The sequence below is a fragment of the Oncorhynchus kisutch genome, linkage group LG1 (genome assembly GCF_002021735.2).
Source record: "Oncorhynchus kisutch isolate 150728-3 linkage group LG1, Okis_V2, whole genome shotgun sequence".
NCBI lineage: Eukaryota > Metazoa > Chordata > Actinopteri > Salmoniformes > Salmonidae > Oncorhynchus > Oncorhynchus kisutch.
The window spans coordinates 18,614,103-18,637,846 of record NC_034174.2 but is presented as its reverse complement, the minus strand read 5'-3'; the positions used below and the strand labels follow the sequence as shown (position 1 = coordinate 18,637,846).

Sequence of the window (23,744 nt, the reverse complement as noted above, 5' to 3'; positions counted from 1 at the left end):
GGAGTGACATGTGGGGTGGAGTGATGTGGGGTGCTGTGGGGTCGAGTGACATTATGGGTGGTGTGGGGGGTTGAGTGAAATGTGGGGTGGTGTTGAGTGGCATTTGGGGTGGTGTGGAGTGGCATGTGGGGTGATGTGGAGTGGAGTGGCATGTGTGGTGATGTGGAGTGGAGTGGCATGTGGGGTGATGTTGAGTGGAGTGGCATGTGGGGTGATGTGGAGTGGCATGTGGGGTGATGTTGAGTGGAGTGGCATGTGGGATGATGTGGGGTGATGTGGAGTGACATGTGGGGTGATGTGGAGTGACATGTGGGGTGATGTTGAGTGGAGTGGCATGTGGTGTGATGTTGAGTGGAGTGGCATGTGGGGTGATGTTGAGTGGAGTGGCATGTGGGGTGTTGTGGAGTGGCATGTGGGGTGATGTTGAGTGGAGTGGCATGTGGGATGATGTTGAGTGGAGTGGCATGTGGGGTGATGTGGAGTGACATGTGGGGTGATGTGGAGTGACATGTGGGGTGATGTTGAGTGGAGTGGCATGTGGTGTGATGTTGAGTGGAGTGGCATGTGGGGTGATGTTGAGTGGCATGTGGGGTGATGTTGAGTGGAGTGGCATGTGGGGTGATGTTGAGTGGAGTGGCATGTGAGGTGGGATGGGGTGAAGTGACATTTGGGGTGGAGTGGCATGTGGGGTGGTGTTGAGTGGAGTGGCATGTGGGGTGATGTTGAGTGGAGTGGCATGTGGGGTTATGTTGAGTGGCATGTGGGGTGATGTGGAGTGGCATGTGGGGTGATGTTGAGTGGAGTGGCATGTGGCATGTGGGGTGGAGTGGAGTAGTGTGACGTGGGGTAATGTGGCGTGGAGTGGACTGATGTGAGGTGTGGTGGAGTGACATGTGGGGTGGAGTGGAATGACATACGGGGTAGAGTGAAGTGACATTTGGGGTTGAGTGACGTGGTGTGGTGGTGTGAAGTGACATGTGGGGTGGAGTGGAGTGACATGTGGGGTGATGTGACATGAGGGGTGGAGTGGAGTGACCTATTGGGTGGAGTGACATGTGGGGTGGAGTGGAGAGACAAGTAGGGTGGAGTGGAGTGGAATGGCATTTGGGGTAGAGTGGAGTGACATTTGGGGTTGTGTGGAGTGACATGTGGGGTGGAGTGATGTGGGGTGGTAGGGGTCGAGTGACATTATGGGTGGTGTGGGGGGTTGAGGAGAAATGTGGGGTGGTGTGGAGTGGCATGTGGGGTGGTGTGGAGTGGCATGTGGAGTGGAGTGGCATGTGGGGTGATGTGGAGTGGCATGTGGGGTGATGTTGAGTGGAGTTGCATGTGGGGGGATGTGGAGTAACATGTGCGGTGATGTGGAGTGGCATGTGGGGTGATGTGGAGTGGCATGTGGGGTGATGTTGAGTGGAGTGGCATGTGGGGTGTTGTTGAGTGGAGTGGCATGTGGGGTGATGTTGAGTGGGGTGATGTTGAGTGGCATGATGTTGAGTGGAGTGGCATGTGGGGTTATGTTGAGTGGCATGTGGGGTAATGTGGAGTGGCATGATGTTGAGTGGAGTGGCATGTGGGGTTATGTTGAGTGGCATGTGGGGTAATGTAGAGTGGCATGTAGGGTGATGTTGAGTGGAGTGGCATGTGGGGTGGTGTGGAGTGGCATGTGGAGTGGAGTGGCATGTGGGGTGATGTGGAGTGGCATGTGGGGTGATGTTGAGTGGAGTGGCATGTGGGGGTGATGTTGAGTGGAGTTGCATGTGGGGGGATGTGAAGTAACATGTGCGGTGATGTGGAGTGGCATGTGGGGTGATGTGGAGTGGCATGTGGGGTGATGTTGAGTGGAGTGGCATGTGGGGTGTTGTTGAGTGGAGTGGCATGTGGGGTGATGTTGAGTGGAGTGACGTGGGGTGATGTTGAGTGGCATGATGTTGAGTGGAGTGGCATGTGGGGTTATGTTGAGTGGCATGTGGGGTAATGTGGAGTGGCATGATGTTGAGTGGAGTGGCATGTGGGGTTATGTTGAGTGGCATGTGGGGTAATGTAGAGTGGCATGTAGGGTGATGTTGAGTGGAGTGGCATGTGGGGTGATGTTGAGTGGCATGATGTTGAGTGGAGTGGCATGTGGGGTTATGTTGAGTGGCATGTGGGGTAATGTGGAGTGGCATGTAGGGTGATGTTGAGTGGAGTGGCATGTGGGGTGATGTTGAGTGGCATGATGTTGAGTGGAGTGGCATGTGGGGTTATGTTGAGTGGCATGTGGGGTAATGTGGAGTGGCATGTGGGGTGGAGTGACATGTGGGGTGGAGTGGAGTGACATGTTGGGTGGAGTGACGTGGTGTGGTGGTGTGAAGTGACATATGGGGTGGAGTGGAGTGACATGTGGGGTGATGTGACATGAGGGGTGGAGTGGAGTGACGTATTGGGTGGAGTGACATGTGGGGTAGAGTGGAGTGGCATGTGGGGTGGAGTGGAGTGGCATGTGGGGTGATGTGGAGTGGCATGTGGGGTGATGTGGAGTGGCATGTGGGTGATGTGGAGTGGCATGTGGGGTGATGTTGAGTGGAGTGGCATGTGGGGTGTTGTTGAGTGGAGTGGCATGTGGGGTTATGTTGAGTGGCATGTGGGGTAATGTGGAGTGGCATGTGGGGTGATGTTGAGTGGAGTGGCATGTGGGGTGGAGTGGAGAAGTGTGACGTGGGGTAATGTGAGGTGTGGTGGAGTGACATGTGGGGTGGAGTGGAGTGACATGTGGGGTGGAGTGGAGTGACATGTGGGGTGGATTGGAATGACATAAGGGGTAGAGTGGAGTGACATTTGGGGTGGAGTGACGTGGTGTGAAGTTCCATATGGGGTAATGTGGTGTGGCATGTGGGGTGATGTTGAGTGGCATGATGTTGAGTGGAGTGGCATGTGGGGTTATGTTGAGTGGCATGTGGGGTAATGTGGAGTGGCATGTGGGGGAATGTTGAGTGGAGTGGCATGTGGGGTTATGTTGAGTGGCATGTGGGGTAATGTGGAGTGGCATGTGGGGTGGAGTGACATGTGGGGTGGAGTGGAGTGACATGTTGGGTGGAGTGACGTGGTGTGGTGGTGTGAAGTGACATATGGGGTGGAGTGGAGTGACATGTGGGGTGATGTGACATGAGGGGTGGAGTGGAGTGACGTATTGGGTGGAGTGACATGTGGGGTAGAGTGGAGTGGCATGTGGGGTAATGTGGAGTGGCATGTGGGGTGGAGTGACATGTGGGGTGGAGTGGAGTGACATGTTGGGTGGAGTGACGTGGTGTGGTGGTGTGAAGTGACATATGGGGTGGAGTGGAGTGACATGTGGGGTGATGTGACATGAGGGGTGGAGTGGAGTGACGTATTGGGTGGAGTGGCATGTGGGGTTATGTTGAGTGGCATGTGGGGTAATGTGGAGTGGCATGTGGGGTGGAGTGACATGTGGGGTGGAGTGGAGTGACATGTTGGGTGGAGTGACGTGGTGTGGTGGTGTGAAGTGACATATGGGGTGGAGTGGAGTGACATGTGGGGTGATGTGACATGAGGGGTGGAGTGGAGTGACGTATTGGGTGGAGTGACATGTGGGGTAGAGTGGAGTGGCATGTGGGGTGGAGTGGAGTGGCATGTGGGGTGATGTGGAGTGGCATGTGGGGTGATGTGGAGTGGCATGTGGGTGATGTGGAGTGGCATGTGGGGTGATGTTGAGTGGAGTGGCATGTGGGGTGTTGTTGAGTGGAGTGGCATGTGGGGTTATGTTGAGTGGCATGTGGGGTAATGTGGAGTGGCATGTGGGGTGATGTTGAGTGGAGTGGCATGTGGGGTGGAGTGGAGAAGTGTGACGTGGGGTAATGTGAGGTGTGGTGGAGTGACATGTGGGGTGGAGTGGAGTGACATGTGGGGTGGAGTGGAGTGACATGTGGGGTGGATTGGAATGACATAAGGGGTAGAGTGGAGTGACATTTGGGGTGGAGTGACGTGGTGTGAAGTTCCATATGGGGTAATGTGGTGTGGCATGTGGGGTGATGTTGAGTGGCATGATGTTGAGTGGAGTGGCATGTGGGGTTATGTTGAGTGGCATGTGGGGTAATGTGGAGTGGCATGTGGGGGAATGTTGAGTGGAGTGGCATGTGGGGTGGAGTGGAGTAGTGTGACGTGGGTAATGTGGGGTGGAGTGGAGTGATGTAAGGTGTGGTGGAGTGACATGTGGGGTGGAGTGGAGTGACATGTGGGGTGGAGTGGAATGACATAAGAGGTAGAGTGGAGTGACATTTGGGGTGGAGTGACGTGGTGTGGTGGTGTGAAGTGACATGTGGGGTGGAGTTGAGTGACATGTGGGGTAATGTGACATGAGGGGTGGAGTGGAGTGACGTATTGGGTGGAGTGGAGTGGCATGTGGGGTGGAGTGGAGTGGCATGTGGGGTGTTGTTGAGTGGAGTGGCATGTGGGGTGTTGTTGAGTGGAGTGGCATGTGGGGTGATGTTGAGTGGAGTGACATGTGGGGTGATGTTGAGTGGCTTGATGTTGAGTGGAGTGGCATGTGGGGTTATGTTGAGTGGCATGTGGGGTAATGTGGAGTGGCATGATGTTGAGTGGAGTGGCATGTGGGGTTATGTTGAGTGGCATGTGGGGTAATGTGGAGTGGCATGTGGGGTGATGTTGAGTGGAGGGGCATGTGGGGTGATGTTGAGTGGCATGATGTTGAGTGGAGTGGCATGTGGGGTAATGTGGAGTGGCATATGGGTTGATGTTGAGTGGAGTGGCATGTGGGGTGGAGTGGAGTAGTGTGACGTGGGGTAATGTGGGGTGGAGTGGAGTGATGTGAGGTGAGGTGGAGTGACATGTGGGGTGGAGTGGAGTGACATGTGGGGTGGAGTGGAGTGACATGTGGGGTGGAGTGGAATGACATAAGGGGTAGAGTGGAGTGACATTTGGGGTGGAGTGACGTGGTGTGGTGGTGTGAAGTGACATATGGGGTGGAGTGGAGTGACATGTGGGGTGATGTGACATGAGGGGTGGAGTGGAGTGACGTATTGGGTGGAGTGACATGTGGGGTGGAGTGGAGTGACATGTGGGGTGGAGTGGAATGACATAAGGGGTAGAGTGGAGTGACATTTGGGGTGGAGTGACGTGGTGTGGTGGTGTGAAGTGACATGTGGGGTGGAGTTGAGTGACATGTGGGGTAATGTGACATGAGGGGTGGAGTGGAGTGACGTATTGGGTGGAGTGGAGTGGCATGTGGGGTGGAGTGGAGTGGCATGTGGGGTGTTGTTGAGTGGAGTGGCATGTGGGGTGTTGTTGAGTGGAGTGGCATGTGGGGTGATGTTGAGTGGAGTGACATGTGGGGTGATGTTGAGTGGCTTGATGTTGAGTGGAGTGGCATGTGGGGTTATGTTGAGTGGCATGTGGGGTAATGTGGAGTGGCATGATGTTGAGTGGAGTGGCATGTGGGGTTATGTTGAGTGGCATGTGGGGTAATGTGGAGTGGCATGTGGGGTGATGTTGAGTGGAGGGGCATGTGGGGTGATGTTGAGTGGCATGATGTTGAGTGGAGTGGCATGTAGGGTAATGTGGAGTGGCATATGGGTTGATGTTGAGTGGAGTGGCATGTGGGGTGGAGTGGAGTAGTGTGACGTGGGGTAATGTGGGGTGGAGTGGAGTGATGTGAGGTGAGGTGGAGTGACATGTGGGGTGGAGTGGAGTGACATGTGGGGTGGAGTGGAGTGACATGTGGGGTGGAGTGGAATGACATAAGGGGTAGAGTGGAGTGACATTTGGGGTGGAGTGACGTGGTGTGGTGGTGTGAAGTGACATATGGGGTGGAGTGGAGTGACATGTGGGGTGATGTGACATGAGGGGTGGAGTGGAGTGACGTATTGGGTGGAGTGACATGTGGGGTGGAGTGGAGTGACATGTGGGGTGGAGTGGAATGACATAAGGGGTAGAGTGGAGTGACATTTGGGGTGGAGTGACGTGGTGTGGTGGTGTGAAGTGACATATGGGGTGGAGTGGAGTGACATGTGGGGGTGATGTGACATGAGGGGTGGAGTGGAGTGACGTATTGGGTGGAGTGACATGTGGGGTGGAGTGGAGTGGCATGTGGGGTGGAGTGGAGTGGCATGTGGGGTGATGTGGAGTGGCATGTGGGGTGATGTGGAGTGGCATGTGGGGTGATGTGGAGTGGAGTTGCATGTGGGGTGATGTTGAGTGGAGTGACATGTGGGGTGATGTTGAGTGGAGTGACATGTGGGGTGATGTTGAGTGGAGTGGCATGTGGGATGTTGTTGAGTGGAGTGACAAGTGGGGTGGGGTGGGGTGAAGTGACATGTGGTGTGGAGTGGCATGTGGTGTGATGTGGAGTGGCATGTGGGGTGATGTTGAGTGGAGTGGCATGTGAAGTGATGTTGTGTGGAGTGGCATATGGGGTGATGTGGAGTGGCATGTGGGGTGATGTTGATTGGAGTGGCGTGTGGGGTGATGTTGAGTGGAGTGGCATGTGGGGTGATGTTATGTGGAGTGGCATGTGGCATGTGGGGTGATGTTGAGTGGAGTGGCGTGTGATGTTGAGTGGAGTGGCATGTGGGGTTATGTTGAGCGGAGTGGCATGTGTGGTGATGTTGAGTGGAGTGGCGTGTGGGGTGATGTTGGGGTGATGTTGAGTGGAGTGGCATGTGGAGTGACATGTGGGGTGATGTTGAGTGGAGTGACATGTGGGGTGATGTTGAGTGGAGTGACATATGGGGTGGGGTGGAGTGACATGTGGGGTGGAGTGGGGTGGAGTGGCATGTGGGGTAGGGTGGAGATGCGTGACATGTGGGGTGGTGTGGTGTGACATGTGCGGTGATGTGGAGTGGCATGTGGGGTGATGTTGAGTGGAGTGGCGTGTGGGGTGATGTTGGGGTGATGTTGAGTGGAGTGGCATGTGGGGTGATGTGGAGTGGCATGTGGGGTGATGTTGAGTGGAGTGGCGTGTGGGGTGATGTTGGGGTGATGTTGAGTGGAGTGGCATGTGGGGTGTTGTTGAGTGGAGTGGCATGTGGGGTGCTGTTGAGTGGAGTGACATGTGGGGTGATGTTGAGTGGAGTGGCATGTGGGTGATGTGGAGTGGCATGTGGGGTGATGTTGAGTGGAGTGGCATGTGGGGTGTTGTTGAGTGGAGTGGCATGTGGGGTTATGTTGAGTGGCATGTGGGGTAATGTGGAGTGGCATGTGGGGTGATGTTGAGTGGAGTGGCATGTGGGGTGGAGTGGAGAAGTGTGACGTGGGGTAATGTGGGGTGGAGTGGAGTGATGTGAGGTGTGGTGGAGTGACATGTGGGGTGGAGTGGAGTGACATGTGGGGTGGAGTGGAGTGACATGTGGGGTGGATTGGAATGACATAAGGGGTAGAGTGGAGTGACATTTGGGGTGGAGTGACGTGGTGTGAAGTTCCATATGGGGTAATGTGGAGTGGCATGTGGGGTGATGTTGAGTGGAGTGGCATGTGGGGTGATGTTGAGTGGCATGATGTTGAGTGGAGTGGCATGTGGGGTTATGTTGTGTGGCATGTGGGGTAATGTGGAGTGGCATGTGGGGGAATGTTGAGTGGAGTGGCATGTGGGCTGGAGTGGAGTAGTGTGACGTGGGTAATGTGGGGTGGAGTGGAGTGATGTAAGGTGTGGTGGAGTAACATGTGGGGTGGAGTGGAGTGACATGTGGGGTGGAGTGGAATGACATAAGAGGTAGAGTGGAGTGACATTTGGGGTGGAGTGACGTGGTGTGGTGGTGTGAAGTGACATGTGGGGTGGAGTTGAGTGACATGTGGGGTAATGTGACATGAGGGGTGGAGTGGAGTGACGTATTGGGTGGAGTGACATGTGGGGTGGAGTGGAGTGGCATGTGGGGTGGAGTGGAGTGGCATGTGGGGTGTTGTTGAGTGGAGTGGCATGTGGGGTGTTGTTGAGTGGAGTGGCATGTGGGGTGATGTTGAGTGGCTTGATGTTGAGTGGAGTGGCATGTGGGGTTATGTTGAGTGGCATGTGGGGTAATGTGGAGTGGCATGATGTTGAGTGGAGTGGCATGTGAGGTTATGTTGAGTGGCATGTGGGGTAATGTGGAGTGGCATGTGGGGTGATGTTGAGTGGAGGGGCATGTGGGGTGATGTTGAGTGGCATGATGTTGAGTGGAGTGGCATGTGGGGTAATGTGGAGTGGCATATGGGTTGATGTTGAGTGGAGTGGCATGTGGGGTGGAGTGGAGTAGTGTGACGTGGGGTAATGTGGGGTGGAGTGGAGTGATGTGAGGTGAGGTGGAGTGACATGTGGGGTGGAGTGGAGTGACATGTGGGGTGGAGTGGAGTGACATGTGGGGTGGAGTGGAATGACATAAGGGGTAGAGTGGAGTGACATTTGGGGTGGAGTGACGTGGTGTGGTGGTGTGAAGTGACATATGGGGTGGAGTGGAGTGACATGTGGGGTGATGTGACATGAGGGGTGGAGTGGAGTGACGTATTGGGTGGAGTGACATGTGGGGTGGAGTGGAGTGACATGTGGGGTGGAGTGGAATGACATAAGGGGTAGAGTGGAGTGACATTTGGGGTGGAGTGACGTGGTGTGGTGGTGTGAAGTGACATATGGGGTGGAGTGGAGTGACATGTGGGGGTGATGTGACATGAGGGGTGGAGTGGAGTGACGTATTGGGTGGAGTGACATGTGGGGTGGAGTGGAGTGGCATGTGGGGTGGAGTGGAGTGGCATGTGGGGTGATGTGGAGTGGCATGTGGGGTGATGTGGAGTGGAGTGGCATGTGGGGTGATGTTGAGTGGAGTGACATGTGGGGTGATGTTGAGTGGAGTGACATGTGGGGTGGAGTGGAGTGACATGTGGGGTGGAGTGGAATGACATAAGGGGTAGAGTGGAGTGACATTTGGGGTGGAGTGACGTGGTGTGGTGGTGTGAAGTGACATATGGGGTGGAGTGGAGTGACATGTGGGGGTGATGTGACATGAGGGGTGGAGTGGAGTGACGTATTGGGTGGAGTGACATGTGGGGTGGAGTGGAGTGGCATGTGGGGTGGAGTGGAGTGGCATGTGGGGTGATGTGGAGTGGCATGTGGGGTGATGTGGAGTGGCATGTGGGGTGATGTGGAGTGGAGTTGCATGTGGGGTGATGTTGAGTGGAGTGACATGTGGGGTGATGTTGAGTGGAGTGACATGTGGGGTGATGTTGAGTGGAGTGGCATGTGGGGTTATGTTGTTGAGTGGAGTGACAAGTGGGGTGGGGTGGGGTGAAGTGACATGTGGTGTGGAGTGGCATGTGGTGTGATGTGGAGTGGCATGTGGGGTGATGTTGAGTGGAGTGGCATGTGGGGTGATGTTGTGTGGAGTGGCATATGGGGTGATGTGGAGTGGCATGTGGGGTGATGTTGATTGGAGTGGCGTGTGGGGTGATGTTGAGTGGAGTGGCATGTGGGGTGATGTTATGTGGAGTGGCATGTGGCATGTGGGGTGATGTTGAGTGGAGTGGCGTGTGATGTTGAGTGGAGTGGCATGTGGGGTTATGTTGAGCGGAGTGGCATGTGTGGTGATGTTGAGTGGAGTGGCGTGTGGGGTGATGTTGGGGTGATGTTGAGTGGAGTGGCATGTGGGGTGATGTTGAGTGGAGTGACATGTGGGGTGATGTTGAGTGGAGTGACATGTGGGGTGATGTTGAGTGGAGTGACATATGGGGTGGGGTGGAGTGACATGTGGGGTGGAGTGGGGTGGAGTGGCATGTGGGGTAGGGTGGAGATGCGTGACATGTGGGGTGGTGTGGTGTGACATGTGCGGTGATGTGGAGTGGCATGTGGGGTGATGTTGAGTGGAGTGGCGTGTGGGGTGATGTTGGGGTGATGTTGAGTGGAGTGGCATGTGGGGTGTTGTTGAGTGGAGTGGCATGTGGGGTGTTGTTGAGTGGAGTGGCATGTGGGGTGCTGTTGAGTGGAGTGACATGTGGGGTGATGTTGAGTGGAGTGACATGTGGGGTGATGTTGAGTGGAGTGACATGTGGGGTGATGTTGAGTGGAGTGGCATGTGGGGTGATGTTGAGTGGAGTGGCATGTGGGGTGATGTTGAGTGGCATGATGTTGAGTGGAGTGGCATGTGGGGTTATGTTGAGTTGCATGTGGGGTAATGTGGAGTGGCATGTGGGGTGATGTTGAGTGGAGTGGCATGTGGGGTGGAGTGGAGTAGTGTGACGTGGAGTAATGTGAGGTGGAGTGGAGTGATGTGAGGTGTGGTGGAGTGACATGTGGGGTGGAGTGACATGTGGGGTGGAGTGGAGTGACATGTGGGGTGGAGTGGAATGACATGTGGAGTGGAGTGATGTGAGGTGTGGTGGAGTGACATGTGGGGTGGAGTGGAGTGACATGTGGGGTGATGTGACATGAGGGGTGGAGTGGAGTGACATATTGGGTGGAGTGACATGTGGGGTGGAGTGGAGTGGCATGTGGGGTGATGTGGAGTGGCATGTGGGGTGATGTGGAGTGGCATGTGGGGTGATGTTGAGTGGAGTTGCATGTGGGGTGATGTTGAGTGGAGTGACAAGTGGGGTGGGGTGGGGTGAAGTAACATGTGGTGTGGAGTGGCATGTGGTGTGATGTGGAGTGGCATGTGGGGTAATGTGGAGTGGCTTGTGGGGTGATGTTGAGTGGAGTGGCATGTGGGATGTTGTTGAGTGGAGTGACAAGTGGGTGGGGTGGGGTGAAGTGACATGTGGTGTGGAGTGGCATGTGGTGTGATGTGGAGTGGCATGTGGGGTGATGTTGAGTGGAGTGGCATGTGGGGTGATGTTGTGTGGAGTGGCATATGGGGTGATGTGGAGTGGCATGTGGGGTGATGTTGAGTGGAGTGGCGTGTGGGGTGATGTTGAGTGGAGTGGCATGTGGGGTGATGTTATGTGGAGTGGCATGTGGCATGTGGGGTGATGTTGAGTGGAGTGGCGTGGCGTGGCGTGTGATGTTGAGTGGAGTGGCATGTGGGGTTATGTTGAGCGGAGTGGCATGTGGGGTGATGTTGAGTGGAGTGGCGTGTGGGGTGATGTTGGGGTGATGTTGAGTGGAGTGGCATGTGGGGTGATGTTGAGTGGAGTGACATGTGGGGTGATGTTGAGTGGAGTGACATGTGGGGTGATGTTGAGTGGAGTGACATATGGGGTGGGGTGGAGTGACATGTGGGGTGGAGTGGGGTGGAGTGGCATGTGGGGTGGGGTGGAGATGCGTGACATGTGGGGTGGTGTGGTGTGACATGTGCGGTGATGTCGAGTGGCATGTGGGGTGATGTTGAGTGGAGTGGCGTGTGGGGTGATGTGGAGTGGCATGTGGGGTGATGTTGAGTGGAGTGGCGTGTGGGGTGATGTTGGGGTGATGTTGAGTGGAGTGGCGTGTGGGGTGATGTGGAGTGGCATGTGGGGTGTTGTTGAGTGGAGTGGCATGTGGGGTGCTGTTGAGTGGAGTGACATGTGGGGTGATGTTGAGTGGAGTGACATGTGGGGTGATGTTGAGTGGAGTGGCATGTGGGGTGATGTTGAGTGGAGTGGCATGTGGGGTGATGTTGAGTGGCATGATGTTGAGTGGAGTGGCATGTGGGGTTATGTTGAGTGGCATGTGGGGTAATGTGGAGTGGCATGTGGGGTGATGTTGAGTGGAGTGGCATGTGGGGTGGAGTGGAGTAGTGTGACGTGGAGTAATGTGAGGTGGAGTGGAGTGATGTGAGGTGTGGTGGAGTGACATGTGGGGTGGAGTGACATGTGGGGTGGAGTGGAGTGACATGTGGGGTGGAGTGGAATGACATGTTGAGTGGAGTGATGTGAGGTGTGGTGGAGTGACATGTGGGGTGGAGTGGAGTGACATGTGGGGTGATGTGACATGAGGGGTGGAGTGGAGTGACATATTGGGTGGAGTGACATGTGGGGTGGAGTGGAGTTGCATGTGGGGTGGAGTGGAGTGGCATGTGGGGTGATGTGGAGTGGCATGTGAGGTGATGTGGAGTGGCATGTGGGGTGATGTGGAGTGGCATGTGGGGTGATGTGGAGTGGCATGTGGGGTGATGTTGAGTGGAGTTGCATGTGGGGTGATGTTGAGTGGAGTGACATGTGGGGTGATGTTGAGTGGAGTGACATGTGGGGTGATGTTGAGTGGAGTGACAAGTGGGGTGGGGTGGGGTGAAGTAACATGTGGTGTGGAGTGGCATGTGGTGTGATGTGGAGTGGCATGTGGGGTAATGTGGAGTGGCTTGTGGGGTGATGTTGAGTGGAGTGGCATGTGGGGTGGAGTGGAGTAGTATGACGTGGGGTAATGTGGGGTGGAGTGGAGTGATGTGAGGTGTGGTGGAGTGACATGTGGGGTGGAGTGACATGTGGGGTGGAGTGGAGTGACAGGTGGGGTGGAGTGGAATGACATGTGTAGTGGAGTGATGTGAGGTGTGGTGGAGTGACATGTGGGGTGGAGTGGAGTGACATGTGGAGTGACGTGTGGTGTGGTGTGGATTGACGTGTGGGGTGGTGTGGAGTGACGTGTGGGGTGGTGTGGTGTGGAGTGACGTGTGGGGTGGTGTGGAGTGATGTGTGGGGTGGTGTGGAGTGACGTGTGGGGTGGTGTGGAGTGACGTGTGGGGTGGTGTGGATTGACGTGTGGGGTGGTGTGGAGTGACGTGTGGGGTGGTGTGGAGTGACGTGTGGTGTGGTGTGGATTGACGTGTGGGGTGGAGTGACGTGTGGTGTGGATTGACGTGTGGGGTGGTGTGGAGTGTGGTGTGGTGTGGATTGACGTGTGGGGTGGAGTGACGTGTGGTGTGGAGTGACGTGTGATGTGGTGTGGAGTGACGTGTGGGGTGGTGTGGAGTGACGTGTGGGGTGGTGTGGTGTGGAGTGACGTGTGATGTGGAGTGGTGTCGTGTGACGTTGTGGGGTGAGACTGGTAATGAAATATACAAAATAAAGACTGTACTAAAGAGCATCACTTTAATGGTAAAAAATGAATTGTAAAATGTTTTAGATCTTGTGATTCCAGTATTATTTGACAAGAAACTGAGTAATATTACTTGCAGGCTTGTTTTCGAGTTGCTGTGCGTTTTGTTGCCAACCTGTTTTGCTACCTGACAACTTTACGGTTTTCACTTTTTAATTACCGTTCATATATTTATTTATTTTTTCCTCAACTTTTTCACTCCGGACGCTTTATCTGGACACGATTCGTCAGGACCTCAACAGCCGAAGCTAAGTAGTAACATTAACATGATGCCTTCTAGTTGCAGCCGCTGTACTCGCCTTACGGCGAGGATAGCTGTGCTGCAAGCCCAGCTTCAGACGCAATCGTTAGGCACGGGTAATTTCAGTGTAGGAAAGGATGAAACAGCGTCTGTGCCACCAGTAAGTACAGATAGTAGTGTAAATCCCCTGGCACAGTCCCCGCAGCTGGACAACTTTCTCACGGTTTCTGGAAGGAAATGCTGTAGGAACGCTCAACCGGTGTCGCTCATTCAGCCGACAGAAACTTTCAACCGGTTTTCCCCATTAAGCAGCGGGTCGGAGTCAGAGGCCGATTCTTCTCTGGTCTCTACTCCTCCCGTTAGGGGGTCTGAGACGCCGAAGCTTCCCACCATTAGCTCTGACAAATTGAAAACTCTAGTCATTGGCGACTCCATTACCCGCAGTATTAGACTTAAAGCGAATCATCCAGCGATCATACACTGTTTACCCGGGGGCAGGGCTACCGACGTTAAGGCTAATCTGAAGATGGTGCTGGCTAAAGCTAAAACTGGCGAGTGTAGAGAGTATAGAGATATTGTTATCCACGTCGGCACCAACGATGTTAGGATGAAACAGTCAGAGATCACTAAGCGCAACATAGCTTCTGCGTGCATATCAGCTAGAAAGATGTGTCGCTCAGACCCCAACCAAGGAACATCAAAAGTCGTGCTATAAATTCACAGACAACACAAAGATTCCTTGATGCCCTTCCAGACTCCCTCTGCCTACCCAAGGACGCCAGAGGACAAAAATCAGTTAACCACCTAACTGAGGATCTCAATTTAACCTTGCGCAATACCCTAGATGCAGTTGCACCCCTAAAAACTAAAAAAAATTCTCATAAGAAACTAGCTCCCTGGTACACAGAAAATACCCTAGCTCTGAAGCAAGCTTCCAGAAAATTGGAACGGAAATGGCGCCACACCAAACTGGAAGTCTTCCGACTAGCTTGGAAGGACGGTACCGTGCAGTACCGTAGAGCCCTTACTGCTGCTCGATCATCCTATTTTTCTAACTTAATTGAGGAAAATAAGAACAATCCGAAATTCCTTTTTGATACTGTCGCAAAGCTAACTAAAAAGCAGCATTCCCCAAGAGAGGATGACTTTCACTTTAGCAGTGATAAATTCATGAACTTCTTTGAGGAAAAGATTATGATTATTAGAAAGCAAATTACGGACTCCTCTTTAAACATGCGTATTCCTCCAAACCTCAGTTGTCCTGAGTCTGCACAAGGACTCTGCCAGGACCTAGGATCAAGAGAGACGCTCAAGTGTTTTAGTACTATATCTCTTGACACAATGATGAAAATAATCATGGCCTCTAAACCTTCAAGCTGCATACTGTTCAAACTGCATACAGTTTAGTTGGAATAGGGTCCTATTCCAACTAAACTACTGAAAGAGCTGCTTCCTGTGCTTGGCCCTCCTATGTTGAACATAATAAACGGCTCTCTATCCACTGGATGTGTACCAAACTCACTAAAAGTGGCAGTAATAAAGCCTCTCTTGAAAAAGCCAAACCTTGACCCAGAAAATATAAAAAACTATCGGCCTATATCGAATCTTCCATTCCTCTCAAACATTTTAGAGAAGGCTGTTGCGCAGCAACTCACTGCCTTCCTGAAGACAAACAATGTATACGAAATGCTTCAGTCTGGTTTTAGACCCCATCATAGCACTGAGACGGCACTTGTGAAGGTGGTAAATGACATTTTAATGGCATCGGACCGAGGCTCTGCATCTGTCCTCGTGCTCCTAGACCTTAGTGCTGCTTTTGATACCATCGATCACCACATTCTTTTGGAGAGATTGGAAACCCAAATTGGTCTACACAGACATGTTCTGGCCTGGTTTAGATCTTATCTGTCGGAAAGATATCAGTTTGTCTCTGTGAATGGTTTGTCCTCTGACAAATCAACTGTAAATTTCGGTGTTCCTCAAGGTTCCGTTTTAGGACCACTATTGTTTTCACTATATATTTTACCTCTTGGGGATGTTATTCGAAAACATAATGTAAACTTTCACTGCTATGCGGATGACACACAGCTGTACATTTCAATGAAACATGGTGAAGCCCCAAAATTGCCCTCGCTAGAAGCATGTGTTTCAGACATAAGGAAGTGGATGGCTGCAAACTTTCTACTATTAAACTCGGACAAAACAGAGATGCTTGTTCTAGGTCCCAAGAAACAAAGAGATCTTCTGTTGAATCTGACAATTAATCTTAATGGTTGTACAGTCGTCTCAAATAAAACTGTGAAGGACCTCGGCGTTACTCTGGACCCTGATCTCTCTTTTGAAGAACATATCAAGACCATTTCGAGGACAGCTTTTTTCCATCTACGTAACATTGCAAAAATCTGAAACTTTCTGTCCAAAAATGATGCAGAAAAATTAATCCATGCTTTTGTCACTTCTAGGTTAGACTACTGCAATGCTCTATTTTCCGGCTACCCGGATAAAGCACTAAATAAACTTCAGTTAGTGCTAAATACGGCTGCTAGAATCCTGACTAGAACCAAAAAAATTGATCATATTACTCGAGTGCTAGCCTCTCTACACTGGCTTCCTGTCAAAGCAAGGGCTGATTTCAAGGTTTTACTGCTAACCTACAAAGCATTACATGGGCTTGCTCCTACCTATCTCTCTGATTTGGTCCTGCCGTACATACCTACACGTACGCTACGGTCACAAGACGCAGGCCTCCTAATTGTCCCTAGAATTTCTAAGCAAACAGCTGGAGGCAGGGCTTTCTCCTATAGAGCTCCATTTTTATGGAACGGTCTGCCTACCCATGTCAGAGACGCAAACTCGGTCTCAACCTTTAAGTCTTTACTGAAGACTCATCTCTTCAGTGGGTCATATGATTGAGTGTAGTCTGGCCCAGGAGTGGGAAGGTGAACGGAAAGGCTCTGGAGCAACGAACCGCCCTTGCTGTCTCTGCCTGGCCGGTTCCCCTCTTTCCACTGGGATTCTCTGCCTCTAACCCTATTACAGGGGCTGAGTCACTGGCTTGCTGGGGCTCTCTCATGCCGTCCCTGGAGGGGGTGCGTCACCTGAGTGGGTTGATTCACTGTTGTGGTCATCCTGTCTGGGTTGGCGCCCCCCCCCCTTGGGTTGTGCCGTGGCGGAGATCTTTGTGGGCTATACTCAGCCTTGTCTCAGGATGGTAAGTTGGTGGTTGAAGATATCCCTCTAGTGGTGTGGGGGCTGTGCTTTGGCAAAGTGGGTGGGGTTATATCCTTCCTGTTTGGCCCTGTCCGGGGGTGTCCTCGGATGGGGCCACAGTGTCTCCTGACCCCTCCTGTCTCAGCCTCCAGTATTTATGCTGCAGTAGTTTATGTGTCGGGGGGCTGGGGTCAGTTTGTTATATCTGGAGTACTTCTCCTGTCCTATTCGGTGTCCTGTGTGAATCTAAGTGTGCGTTCTCTAATTCTCTCCTTCTCTCTTTCTTTCTCTCTCTCGGAGGACCTGAGCCCTAGGACCATGCCCCAGGACTACCTGACATGATGACTCCTTGCTGTCCCCAGTCCACCTGGCCATGCTGCTGTTCCAGTTTCAACTGACCTGAGCCCTAGGACCATGCCCCAGGACTACCTGACATGATGACTCCTTGCTGTCCCCAGTCCACCTGGCCATGCTGCTGCTCCAGTTTCAACTTCCACCTGACTGTGCTGCTGCTCCAGTTTCAACTGTTCTGCCTTATTATTATTCGACCATGCTGGTCATTTATGAACATTTGAACATCTTGGCCATGTTCTGTTATAATCTCCACCCGGCACAGCCAGAAGAGGACTGGCCACCCCACATAGCCTGGTTCCTCTCTAGGTTTCTTCCTAGGTATTGGCCTTTCTAGGGAGTTTTTCCTAGCCACCGTGCTTCTACACCTGCATTGCTTACTGTTTGGGGTTTTAGGCTGGGTTTCTGTACAGCACTTCGAGATATCAGCTGATGTACGAAGGGCTATATAAATAAATTTGATTTGATTTGATGCGTTCCTGCAGAATCGTGGAGGTCAAAGCTTGTCCATTTTCAGCTCTGAGGGACAGCTAGGGCAGTTCATTGGGGGTATTTGAGGTCTTGAGTATTTTGTGTTATGAAACGTAGGCCTATCGCTAAACATTATTGTTTCGCTTTTAATCATCAAGACAAAATTCCTTTCCTTGCCGGAGGGGACACAAGTCAAGAACAGTCAGTGTCAAACATACACTCTGGTGCAAACCAGATAAAGACACAAATGATCCCTTCTCTTGCAGTGAGTCCAAGGTCTAAACGATGCAGGCTTGGGGGTTTGCTTCATGATTAATAAAGTGACTCACTTCTATTCTAAGACCTGTGCTTTGTATTCATTTTGTTTTATTACAAATAGCTTACGTAAAATGTGGGCTTGAAGTCCTGCTTTTCAATTGATTGACTTGGGTTCTGTCTATGTTCCCAACGAAAGCGTGGACTGTCTTTCATTTGTCTTGGATTGGATTTTAGAACTGACATTAATCATGTGAAATAGCTCATATAGACACACTTGGAGTAAGTTATTAGCCTGCATAAAAAACAATCATAATATGTTTTATTGCTTATGATGACTAATGTTTTATCCATCCAATATTAAACCAGTGATAACATATCGCTGTTACTTTACTAATGCAGGAAACTTTTGAGCTGCACTTAAACATCTAAAGAGTCTTTTACTCACAGCATGCAAGAGCTATTCCACTTTATGTGTCACAGTTGACTATGGCACAATTTAACAACATATTCATAACCACAATATATGCTTGTACCTGTGCAGAAACACTTTAGCCTGAATAGTCAGAGCAGTACTAAAAGTCACAATTGTTTAGCTTGATGGTGGGAACGCATCCACTCAAGTTATTTTTCAAACAGTTCAAGTTGTAATGGTTCAGCTCATCCTTGGATCGCTCAGCTTGCACAACAAGTATAATGATACCTCCTGCTGCTGCTCTAAGACCATGTTTTCAGCACATTAGAGGAAATGTAAGCATTCAAGAAGGGAATGTCACTCACAAGGTTATTGCCTCTCTCAACTGCTTGCTGTGCATTTACATGATGCTGACCAAGCTACGAAACACAATCTACCACAAAACCAGTGCGGGCTGCCATTTACAGGCACACTCACCACCGGGGAATAACCAGAGGGATATTAGAGAATCTAGTCATTGAAATCTCCCTACATTACTAATGATTTCAGTGCAGCACACATTAGCAACCTAAAAAATCAAATCTGTAATAAAGATAACTACACTCACATATCTGAAGTAGTTATAAGCTAATGGTTGGCGACTTCCCTTCTAAATCATAGCTAAACGCGTTCGTTATTTTAAAGTTTCTGTGGGTTTTGGAATGAGCATGCCCTATTAATCATTTTCTCTGTCTGGTTAACTGTCTGGCTTGGATGTTATGTTCTTCATGTTAAATGAATGCAAATGTCAGTTCCACACTGACTTGTGGAATTATAATGTAAATAGATGGAATCCATTACCTGTATTGTGGGGAGGGTTTCCCCTCTGCCTCACATGTAATGGTGGCTTCCTGGTCAGGGGAGTTGTTGGGGAGAATGAGGTCACTGGGCTCTGTTCTCCATCTTGGCCCTTGGAACAGGACATCTTGTGCATGAGCTGGAGAACATAAAAAACACAGGCTGTGATACTCAGGTGTTAAACAATTGGCTTTCGTCAATGTGTGACATTTCAGTCATCTAACATCTAAGGATAACAAATTAGTCTGAACAAACAGGTAGAGGGTGAAAACTTGCGAATCCTGACACGCCAGCACTCACCAACAGAGGTGACAAAAATTGATGACACATTTGAAAACCATGTTTTTGATTACAAGATGGTAATACACTGTACAAGAGCGACGGGGCCATTAAAATATTTGATTTTGACGAGAGATAAGGAAACCATTATTTTATGAAATAGTATGCTACTAACCCCGATGGTTCTAATAGTTTATCCATGAAAAACCTTCTTGTTGGCAGAACTAATTCAATGTTGGCACCACAAAAAGCATCTGAGCAGTGCAAAAACCATGGAGACTTCATGTGCCGTTGAAACGTCAGTCACATGCTTGCAGCCGTGTGAATCCATTTGGAAGCAAGACGATTTATGATAAGCAACAAATCTCTCCCGCTTTGTTAGTGTTACATCACTGTGCAAACCTCAAAATATGTTGGACGTTTTTATTTGTAATCTAAGACCTTATGTTTCGGATACTTGTGTTGATTGTTGAGACCCTTAAAGCCTACACATTCAATTAGTTGTTGGAATGCTGCATCATTCGGAAGAGTGCAGTCCATCAAAAGTGACAATAATCAAATAATCAATAACTCAACACTTTCAACTTTTTGGCCATCCGATTTCAATGTCTCCAAACCCTGCTGCATCAATCTCTCCTATAGGACAGTATACTTATTGAAGAACATTGGATTCCCAGTGTGCAGCGGCTCTTACATTTTAAAAAGTAAGGAACGGTTTCAACATGATTTAGACATGTAATACCTAGTGAGGTTGATTGATCTCAATATCCTCTGGACTTTTTCACATACAACCCCAGTGCCTGCAGTGCTGCCTTCCCCAGGAACCATTTGACTGAGGTCATAGATATTAAAGTCACATGCTAAGTTTGATGGTTATATTAGCTATGCTGATTTAGTCTACACCACCTTCCTTTGAGAAATAGCTGTGAATTAGCTATAAGCTATGTCAAAACAATCAAAATGACATACATTGGGATTTGCAATGTCATTTGCACACACTAAAATAATTCAACCTCCTATTTGTTATAGCACTTTGATATTTATTTAATGTAATGAATAGCACTATACAAGTTGAATATATTATTATTATTTATAATTATTATTTGTTGTGGTTGTCTTTCAGTGGAAAAAGAGAGAAAGAGAGAGTGAGAGAGAGATTTTCATCCCAATCCCAGTTGACCACAGGGTCAGTGTGGCAAGTGGTTTGGGATGAAATACAGGCGTAGTTCCATCCCAAGGATTCTGATAAGGATCTCTGACATCTGATACACAGGAATAGGAATGGAATCCCAGAAGTCCCTGGAGGTGCAAATGCAGTAGGCTGCCCAAGAGATGGCAGAAGGGCAACAGGGGAAGTAGCCTAGCGTAAATGGAAAACTGCATTTTAATCAATTTAACCTTGTCTGTATAAAATATAATATGGTTGGTTGCAAATACTAGGCTTGGAATCTGCCTGCCATCCAAAGTAATGCAATACAGAAACTGTAGAATTGTGTAGTCAGTGCATAGAATGGTTCCTTTTAGTTCATAGCACGCTGTCAAGCCGAGTCCGGAGAATGCATATAGCACTTTAAGATGATGTAGGCAACACCATAAACATGAGATCTTACATTTCCATATGAGACCAAATAGACAACATAGGGCACACACATCAGTGTCATACTGTCAACTTCAAACAGTGCTCCATTGAGCAGTAATTGCAGTAAACTTGCCCAAAAATGTATACCAGTTTCTCATTTGTAACAAAAAGAGCAAAAAGGCCTACTTACATTTTGCAAGTAACAACGTTAATATAAACATGAATCATTCCACTGATGGAAAATCATATAGGATTAGGAACTTGTAGAATGATAACTGTAAATATCTCTTCCTGAATAAAATGTGTAGTAGAACATCTTACCGGCAAGGCAACCAATGATTGATAGCAGCAGAAGTCGTTTCCATAGTAACATCATCTTCAGTTGCCAAGGGCAAATACGACTCTCATCCAATTGCTTGTGAATGGAATGTTCTCCCTTGATTACGAGAATCTTAATCTAAGGGGAAAGTAATTATAGAAATAATTAAAATAAGACATTTTGAGCCAAATATGACAAGCATTCAACAACAGAACATGATTCCAGTATTGCAAAAGTTGCACTATTCATGTTCATGTTCATTCATGTTCATCAATAGTTTTTAGAAGACTTTAAGTAAAAAACAAACAGTGAAAGCAGTGTAAATGATATCCACTCACTAAGGACAACACATGCACATTACAACATTACTGTATGCAATGGTTGATTAATTACCTTATTAATTATACTGTATGCCCTTTGATGACTAAATGTAATGTAAAATACAAGCGTTGACAAATTGAGGGTAAGTAAGAAAGGACATCTATATGTATAAAAAAAAGGAAATAGGCACGCATCACGTTTCACCTTTCAATACCAGATGGATGCATAGGCAGCCATCATGGGGCGGAAACGTAGCCTAGTGTTAAGAGCGTTGGACTAGTAACCGGAAGCTTGCAAGTTCATACCTCCGAGCTGACAAGGTACAAATCTGTCGTTCTGCCCGGGAACAGGCAGTTAACCCACTGTTCCTAGGCCTTCATTGAAAATAAGAATTTGTTCTTAACTGACTTGCCTAGTAAAATAAATAAATACAAATATGTGACACTTTAAAATGTTCTCCATAATACCTGGTCTAGACAAACTCTTAGAAAGATAATATGTATGAAACTTGGAAAAAGTGTGGATATGATTCAGCTGCAATGAATCAAAGCTTAAAAAAACAGTACCTATTCTATGGAACTACTGTATATTTTGGACAAAGTATTGGAATAGTGACACAAATAATTGCTAAATGGGCTTGTTTTTTCATGACTAAACCATCTCAGTGGATTTATTGTGAATCTGAGCAACAAGCACAAATCTGCTAAACATTACAGGAAAGAGGGGGTTGGAAATGATTGACCTCAAAATTGACTTTCCTCAGCCTATTAATAGAAACTGGCAGACACCATACAGTTAGCAGATACTAATATATAGCCTAATATGTGGCACATACTGTAGCTGGTACAGCATACAATGAGATAAACTTACGCATTTGTGAATAAATACTATAGATAAATGTTCCTTTCAAAACACTACAGGTCTTCTGTATCTCCTTTGACTAGCAGAAAAAAAAGTTTATTCTCTCAATATGCATTCCATTTTTGTAGAGGTGGGATATATATATATTTTTTTTTATTGAACAATATGTTTATAGATTTTTATTTAACAAGACATATATAAGCAGAGATATTACAGGAAAAAGAATTATAGCAAAACCACATCAAAAGTTAACAGAAACAAAAAAATATATATAATAATAAATGATGAAACAACTAAGACAAAACAAAAGTGTTACAGAAGCATAAAACCACCAAAATGACATTTTACAGTGGTCTGATCCAATAGTATGGAACATAATTGGGACAAATTTCAGATGAAACACAGCGCCACAAGCCAAATCGGATATCTCTCACCACAACCCCACATGCACAAAACCTAACAGATCTCAAACTATTATAATGATCATTTCAGCTCTATACAATATGCTAGAGTCTGAATCAACTGAATCCTCTGCGCACAAACTGAACTCTTGGAAGGAATAGTACACTACCCAGAGTTCCCTTCATTAGCCAATATTTCACACACATCGCTCTGCTCAACAAAATCCAAAAATGGTCCCCAAATCTCTTCAAAAGTGTCTTGTTTACCTTTAACCGTATATGTTATCTTTTCCATAGTTAGGCAATACATTTCCCTAAGCCATTGGGCAATACTAGGCCTGTTCACACTTTCCCAGGCAAGGGCTATCAAGCGTTTTGCTTGCAACAAGCAACACGTTTTTTTTGTTTTTATTTATTTAACCTTTATTTAACCAGGTAGGCTAGTTGAGAACAAGTTCTCATTTGCAACTGCGACCTGGCCAAGATAAAGCATAGCAGTGTGAGCATACAACACAGAGTTACACATGGAGTAAACAATTAACAAGTCAATAACACAGTAGAAACCAAAGGGGGAGTCTATATACAATGTGTGCAAAAGGCATGAGGAGGTAGGCAAATAATTACAATTTTGCAGATTAACACTGGAGTGATGAATGATCAGATGTACAGGTAGAGATATTGGTGTGCAAAAGAGCAGAAAAGTAAATAAATAAAAACAGTATGGGGATGAGGTAGGTGAGAAAGGGTGGGCAGTTAGATGATGACTGATTGGGTACAACTGATTGTGATACCTCCTAAAAATCTTGGATTTTCTCACAGTGCCACAGACAATGAAACAGAGTCCCTTTAGACTGATTACACTTGTAGCATATATCTGGAATTGTACTATTAAATGCATTTAACTTAGCAGGGGTTACATCTGTTCGCATCAACCAATTGTAATGCAATAGTTTTAGCCGAGTATTCAGTTTGTGTCTGAGCCTTAGTACATATACTACTCCATTCGTCCAAGTCTATATCCTTCCAAATATCTTCCTTCCAAGAGTTCAGTGTGTGCGCAGAGGATTTGGTTGAGCCAGACTCTAGCATATTGTGTAGAGCTGAAATTCTACCCTTACCATTACAATGGGTTGAGATCATATTTTATAAAGTGGACAGAAGGGATTATGTTAGGTTTTGGATTTGGGCAGCTGTGAGGAAGCTCCTTTGCTGTAAATATTTTAAA

At 48.8% G+C, this 23,744-nt stretch overlaps 1 protein-coding gene across 1 annotated transcript in view; it reads right to left on the bottom strand.

Moving 5' to 3' along the window:
• Positions 1 to 23,744, bottom strand: part of LOC109898180 (contactin-3-like) — a 96,560-nt gene that overhangs the window by 58,766 nt on the left and 14,050 nt on the right. Inside the window, exons 2-3 of the mRNA XM_020493037.2 lie at positions 20,939 to 21,074; positions 18,763 to 18,898 (exon numbers count right to left, since the gene is read on the bottom strand). Coding sequence (XP_020348626.1) covers positions 18,763 to 18,898; positions 20,939 to 20,993 — 191 coding nt within the window. The 5' untranslated portion in view covers positions 20,994 to 21,074. The remainder of the gene's footprint in view (positions 1 to 18,762; positions 18,899 to 20,938; positions 21,075 to 23,744) is intronic.